This window comes from Euphorbia lathyris, chromosome 8 (assembly GCF_963576675.1).
Source record: "Euphorbia lathyris chromosome 8, ddEupLath1.1, whole genome shotgun sequence".
NCBI classification, from domain to species: Eukaryota; Viridiplantae; Streptophyta; class Magnoliopsida; order Malpighiales; family Euphorbiaceae; genus Euphorbia; species Euphorbia lathyris.
In genome coordinates this window covers 8,904,788-8,912,549 of record NC_088917.1, presented here as the reverse complement: position 1 = coordinate 8,912,549, position 7,762 = coordinate 8,904,788, and the positions used below count along the sequence as shown (strand labels likewise).

The 7,762-nt window shown below is 35.9% G+C and overlaps 1 protein-coding gene across 1 annotated transcript; it reads right to left on the bottom strand.

Annotated features, from left to right (window-relative positions):
* Nucleotides 1-1,472: 1,472 nt before the first annotated feature.
* LOC136203041 (VQ motif-containing protein 31-like) lies at nucleotides 1,473-2,240 on the bottom strand. The gene has a single exon (XM_065994078.1). It carries the CDS (start codon nucleotides 2,117-2,119, stop codon nucleotides 1,628-1,630), a length of 492 nt encoding a protein of 163 aa, XP_065850150.1. The 5' UTR covers nucleotides 2,120-2,240; the 3' UTR covers nucleotides 1,473-1,627.
* Nucleotides 2,241-7,762: the final 5,522 nt, after the last annotated feature.

The window sequence follows — 7,762 nt, the reverse complement described above, 5'->3', positions numbered from 1 at the left end:
TAAATAAATAATTAATTTGTAATAATTATTTAAAATTGATGAAAAGATCTCAATTCGAAACGTTTAAATCATTGCGAATGGTGTGTTTTGGTAGTTTTTAAATTGTAACTGATATCTCCTATCAAAAAAAAAATTGTAACTGACATAACTATAAATGGCAAAAATGTGACTGTGTTTCATATGCATATTTTCTGCTCATTTAATTATTTATCGGTTTAATGTATTATTTATATTTCAAATGCTACAGTAACCTTTCAATTTTTTTTTTATAAAATATTCAGGTAATTATTTGAATTTATGTAAAATATAATCGAAAATAAATTAAATATAAAAGATGTGATGCACGCATCCTAAAAAAACAATTATGAATATAAATTTTACAGTTGAACAAGTAAGAAATTCATTTTAATATGTTTAGGAGTAATAAATGATGTAATAACATTTTAAGAGTATTTAACTTACTCATTTGCAACATAATAATTAAGTGGTTACATTTTATTTTATGCAAGCTAAATGTGTTATTGAAACACTTTAAAAGTTTATGAGGTCAATCCTTTTTTTTTTAAAACACTTTAAAAGTTTAAAAGATCAACTAAACCGTATATATCTAATATTAAACTCCTCGAAGAATTAAGAATTAACCTTAACAACATTTTAACTAGTTAAGCTTTAGTTTGAGTAGTTAAAAATTTGGCCTAATGCTTTCTCAGCCCCCTTAACTTGTTCAAATTGGTCATTTTACCCCAGCAACTCATCAAATGTCCTGTTTACCCCATTAACTCTATAAAAGTGGTATTTTCCATCCCCTTAACTTGTCCATTTACCCCCTTAACTCTATAAAAGTGGTATTTCTCACCCTTTACAATCCATTATCAATGTCTAAATTGATACATTTTTTAAACATTAAACATATATTTGTGCTATTCTGTACGTGGAACCTAACTTGATACTTCATCAAAAACCATATGCCTATTTTGGTACTTTATCTCTACATATAATATATTTAACTTGTTTATATTAATGTTCTTGTTATTTGTATATTTTATTCGTTCATTCTCTTTTCAACTTTTTTCCCTAGTTAAATTTTGATTATCTAATTATTGGAATACAATATTATTATAATAAACACATAAAATGTCAATATAATTATCAAATTAAAATAAAATAAAAAAATCATATTAAAAAAACACACTTTCAAACTCATTGAATAAGTTCTATTAATTTTGCACTATAAAGGGATAAGAAATACCACTTTTATGAAGTTAAAGGGGTAAATACGATCATAAGGGTGAGAAATACCGCTTTTTTAGAGTTAAATAGGTAATAAGACATTTTATGAGTTGAGGAGAGATAAAATGATAAATTTGAACAAGTTAAATGGGTGAAAAATACTATTTTTATGGAGTTAATAGGGAAAATAGGATATTCGATAAGTTGGAGAGGTAAAATGACCAATTTAAAGAAGTTAAAGGGACGAAGGAATATTAGACCAGTATATAAACTGTAAAAGAACAACCAACTAATTAATTACTAATATACAATACAACCCAAAATCACAAGATTATACGACTTATAATTTCCACCAACATTCTTGAAATTCCGGTCATAAAGAAAAAAGAAGAAAAACCTAATCTTGATTCCTCCGACAAGGAGAAGTTAACGGAAAAAGAGTTAAAAGCTCCGGCGGCTCACTTCCTCTAGGTGTAGTCAACGGCGACGGATGTAAATAAAATCCTTTCTCAGCTATGGCTTTCTCCTCCTCCAAAACTGCCGCCGGGGAAGACGGCGACTCAGTTCCAGGTGTGAGAAAAAAGAGCGATTCCGACGAAAGAGGTGTTACCGGACTAAGAATTGAGAACTCCGGCCGGTGAGTTTTATTACGTTGAGTAAGGCCGAGTTGAATTTCGAGTTTCTTGATTGTCTGTCTACGTTCTTGAAGCTTGAAAGACGGCCGCCGTGGGGGCACGGAGGAGATTCTGGTAGGGAGTGATTTATCGGCCGAGTCGCCGGGTAAACCGGTCAGTTTTTGGACGAGGTCTCGGAAGCTGTTTGTATCGGCTTGGACAAAGGTGGTGGGGCTTGCCGGAGAAGAAGCTCCGCCGTTGGTGTGTCTTTCCATATCTTGAAACTCCGGTGGAAAAGGAGAGAGAGAGAGATGAAATAGCTGCCGGAAACTTTGGAGAGGAAGGAAGAAAGAATTTCTTATGTTTTTTTTTTATGTTTGTGTTTCACTAGGAATTAAGCTAGTTGCTAAACCTTAAATTGGTGTCTTTAGGGAGAGGATTTTGTTAAGGTGACTTGAGGTTTGATGTGATTTCCATACTACCAAACCTTTTTTCACATTTGGCACATTTTGATGGGTTAAATTTCATTTTGAGATTAATAAGGTTTGCCTATGTATGAATTTTATTTTGGTTTTAATAAAGTTATTTCTAATTTTTGTTATATTTTGTCAGATTTTTTGGTTGGACGCTCGTCAGACACTCTTTAGGTGGATTCTCTCTCTATTAACAATTTTTTTTACGTATGCTAGAACTCGAACTCGAGATCTAAAAGTTATTTCTATTAATTTGTATATTAAAAATATTAGTGTGATATATAAGATATTTGATTATACATTAATAAACATCGTAGTTTATTATTTCCAAATTTGTTTATTAAATTGGTTACTTGAATGAGGAGCTAATCCTTGTTGCTGATGTTACGTTTCTGGTAGAACATATTACATCGAAGAGAGTTCAATTTCATGAATTGAGCTTTACTCCTGTCAAGTGGTACGAGCTGGCAAAATGAGGATCAATACTCAATGCTTTTCAAATTCTAATAGAGAAAGTTTCTAGTTTTATTTTATCCTTGTTGAGGATGTTATGGTATGATAATAATATTGTAATCACTTCCATCATAATAATAATAATAATAATAATATTATAATCACATATGATAATCTATTAATTATTATAAAAGTTAGCTGTGAATATTAAATTGAATTCAAAAAGTGCTACTCATTTTATTAGCGTTTACTAGTGCTACACTATCGCTTCCTGAACTATTTTTGAGATCTGTAAGCTTAAATTTGTTTGAGGTTTTCTTTATGTCCGCGCAGTCACGGATAACATGATGTCTACTAAAGCACACTATAAATCCTTGGTGGTTGTACCGGTTGATTTCCTCCTATACTGCTCGAAACTGAGCCTCATGGATTTCATTTCAGTTGCATGTTCGCCTCTTAGCTCGTTCACAGTCACCCGAGCCATTTTCACACTATAGAACAGTTGTTTTATAATACCATCAATGAACCTTCTCTTTTCAAGATTCAATGAGCCTAAACATTCTTTCAGGCGATCACCTAGATTGGGGGTTATAGCCTGAAAATGGATAGGTCACCCATTTACATCTAGCGAGGTTACAGGTTAGGTAGATTTTAGGTTAGGAGTCAGGGTAAAAGAAGAGTTGGTAAAATTTACGGGGATTTTATTGTGAGTTATGAATGTTGCATGCGTTACGTCCACGCTCACTGCACTAATTTAATGTAGGTAAAAGTTGATGAAAATTTCTTGGTGAGTGTTTGATTGATGAGAGACATGCGATAAGATATAGAACAGATTAAAGGAGATATGGAGATTATCATCTGCACTCTGATGCTTAAGTTAGTAGAGCTTTGTAAAGATAATGGAAAAAAATATAATTAGAGATGTTAAGAATGAAATACATTGGGTACGCCATATTGCCACTTATTTATATGATTCGAATGATGTTTTGGCAAAGCGTGGGCTTCCTTGCCATAGTTCATATTTTGGACACATGTAAGGGTGAGATTGAAGGTGCCTTGCCAGGTGGAACCGCATAGGTTTGGCGTGTGTTAGCGTTGTACTGAGTAAAGTGGAATGATCACTTTTGGACTGAAGCACAGGGCTAGGGGGCTCCAGCCACCGGCTCCACCCTTGTGTAGTTACAATTCAGTACTTGATAGCTTGAAAAGGGATAAGTCGCCCATTTGCATCTAGCATAATTACTGGCTTTTATTGCACCATACAGAATGGCTCCTATTGAGCTGGAGGAGTTGAAGAAATAATTAGAAGAATTGTTAGATAAAGGCTTTGTTAGACCAAGCACTTCACCTTGGGGTGCACCAGTCTTATTCGTGAAGAAGAAGGATGGGAGTATGCGACTTTGTATCGATTATCGACAACTGAATAGGGTGACTGTGAAGAATAAGTACCCTTTGCCGAGGATTGATGATTTATTGGATCAGTTGAAGGGAGCAAAAATCTTTTCAAAGATTGATTTGAGGTCTGGATATCGGCAATTGAGGGTAGCAGATAAAGACGTTTCTAAGACGGCTTTTCGTACGCGTTATGGGCACTATGAGTTTCTAGTGATGCCATTTGGATTGACAAATGCACCAGCTGCATTCATGGCTCTAATGAACCGCACATTTCAACAGTACCTGGATCAGTTTGTGATCGTCTTTATTGACGATATTTTAGTGTACTAAAAAACGAAAGAGGAGCATGAGTTGCATCTGGGAATAGTGTTGCAAATTTTAAAGGAGAAAGAATTATATGCAAAATTGATTAAGTGTGAATTTTGGATGGAACATGTAGTCTTTTTGGGTCATGTGGTGTCTAAGGATGGGGTTATGCCTGATCCGACTAAAGTGAAGGCTATTATGGAGTGGAATCCACCAAAAAGCGTGACTGAAGTGAGGAGTTTTCTAGGTTTAGCAGGTTACTATAGAAGGTTTGTGGAAGGATTTTCAATTATTGCTGGGCCATTAACGAAGTTGCTAAGGAAGGGTGTAGTCTATCAATGGACTGAGCAGTGTCAGAAGAGTTTTGATGAATTAAAGAGAAGATTGACATCATCACCAGTGTTAGTACTACCATCTGGTAGAGGTGTATTTGTGGTATATACTGATGCTTCAAAGCATGGATTGGGATGTGTGATGATGCAAAATAAGAAGGTGATTGCTTATGCTTCTCGTCAGTTGAGAACACATGAGGTCAATTATCCCACACATGATTTGGAGTTAGCAGCAATTGTTCATGCCTTTAAGATCTGGAGACATTACTTGTATGGAGAAACATTTCAGATTCTCACTGATCATAAGAGTCTGAAATATATCCTTACACAAAAGGAGTTGAATTTGAGGCAGAGGAGATGGATCGAGTTATTGAAGGATTATGATTGCACCATTGATTACCACCCAGGCAAGGCGAATGTTGTAGCAGATGCATTGAGTAGGAAGACTTCTGAAGTGTTAGCAAGCATGAAGGGTTATAATATGACATCCTTAGTGGATTTAAGGGCTATGAACGTGAGATTAGGTGTGGATGAGGTAACCGGGTTGATGGCTACACTACAGGTAAGGCCAATTTTGGAAGACAGGATTATGGAGTTACAAGTTCAAGATCCTTATCTTCAGAAAATGAAGGAGAAGGTCCAGCAAGGGAAAAAGCCTAATTTTTCAGTGAGAGGGGATGAGATGATTATGATGGGAAGTCGAGTATGTGTACCTGAACTAGGTGAGTTGAAGGTTGAGATTATGAAAGAGGCACATAATACACCATATGCAATGCATCCTGGAACTACAAAGATGTATCGAAACTTGAGACCACGTTACTGGTGGCGGGCTATGAAGAAAGACATTGCTGAATTTGTGGCTAAATGTCTTACCTGTCAGCAAGTCAAGGCAGAACATCAAGCACCAGTTGGGAAATTACGACCTTTAGCTATTCCATCTTGGAAATGGGAAAGGATCACCATGGACTTTGTTATTGGACTACCTAGGACAATGCGTAAACATGATGCTATTTGGGTGATTGTAGACCGTCTAACCAAATCTGCTCATTTCTTACCAATGCGGCAAACTGATCCTTTAGACAAGTTAGCAAGGTTATATCGGGATGAGATTGTGAGATTGCATGGTGTTCCAGTCTCTATTGTGTCAGATAGGGATCCACGTTTCACTTCTCGTTTTTAGGGTAGTCTGCAGAAAGCTTTAGGCACAAAACTGAATTTTAGCACAACGTTTCACCCTCAAACAGATGGACAATCGGAGCGTACTATCCAAACATTAGAAGATATGGTGAGGGCTTGTGTGTTAAACTTTCAGGGAGAATGGGATAGGCATTTGTCCTTGATAGAGTTTGCTTATAATAACAGTTTCCATTCTAGCATTGGGATGGCACCATATGAAGCATTGTATGGAAGGAAGTGTAGAAATCCTGTTTGTTGGGATATGGAGGGCATGCGACAGTTAGAAGGACCTGAATTGGTACAGGAGACAGTCGAAAAGATTGATATAGTAAAGAAATGTCTACAAGCGGCACAAGATAGACAAAAAATTTATGCTGATAAGCACCGCCGAGAGATGGAATATAAGGTAAGAGATCATGTGTTCTTAAGGGTTTCACTTTGGAGAGGGATTGTTCGATTCGGAAAAAGAGGGAAGTTGAGTCCAAGGTACATCGGACCATATGAGATCACGGCAAGGATTGGACCATTGGGTTATAGACTAGCGCTACCAGCAGAGTTGTCTCAGATTCATGATGTTTTCCATGTGTCAATGTTGAGGAAATATCGATCTGATCCGGATCATGTGATTTCGGAGCCGGAGATTCAAGTGGTCAAGGATTTAACCTACACGAAGGAACCAGTGGAAATATTAGAAACTCAAATGAGGAAATTGAGAAGGCGAGAGATTCCAATGGTGAGAGTTCGTTGGAGCCACCACCGATCGCTACGTGAAGCTACATGGGAAATGGAAGAACACATGAGACAAAAATATCCGCATCTCTTCAATATAGCGGGTACGTAAATTTTGAGGACAAAATTTTTTTTAGGGGGAGAGAACTGTAACGTCCTAAAAAAATAATAATAATAGGGTTATAAAATTTATTATTGATACAATTGAATTATAGGATGAGATTAAGAAAATAATCTAAATTTTGGGTAAAAGTGAAATAATACAAAAGGTTAATGAAGGTATTTAAAAATTAGTTAATTGAGGGTAATAATAATCAGATTTTTATTTACATAAGTAGCATGGGCATAATAGTAATTTTCTAAGTATAGTACATATAGGGGAAACCCTACAACTTTTATGTTTCCGCACAAATAAAAGAAAAGAAAAGAAAAGAGAGAAACCTCAAGTCCTTTGAAGAGCTACCTACTATTCCTATCAAATCCTCTTGAAAGCACTATTTTCAATTCACAAGGCGGTGTCGAAGAAGGGGAGAGTTAACAACGGAGACTTAGCGTTTCATTGGATTACCTGTTCCAAGTAAGTGATAGTTGATATATATTTGTTTGATTGTGGTGACTATTTATGTTTTAACAAGCAATTGTCATTGATGGATACAATTGACGAGAAATTGAGATGATTATGATGCGTTATGCAAATTGACTGTCTGAGATCTTATGACTTTGGGTTGAGTTGAAATTTATGGATGCTATGGACACGAGTAATGATATTGCACTTGATTTTCTGATATTGGGCGTGTTGTGAGATAAACATGACAAATCGAGAATAATGGTTAATTAATAGCTTGTTATAGTGGATTTATACGCAATGGTCAATTTTGTGTTGTTGGTATTTGTGGTTCAGTTGAGATATGATTTGCTACACACTTGTCCTTGTGGCTAGTGTCAGAGTATCTCAGGATGTAGGAGATACTCTGTGCTGTTTTTGCTACGAACTGGGGAGGTGCAGGGATACCTGACGGAGAGGTATCCTGTGCTGTTGATATATAATACGGAG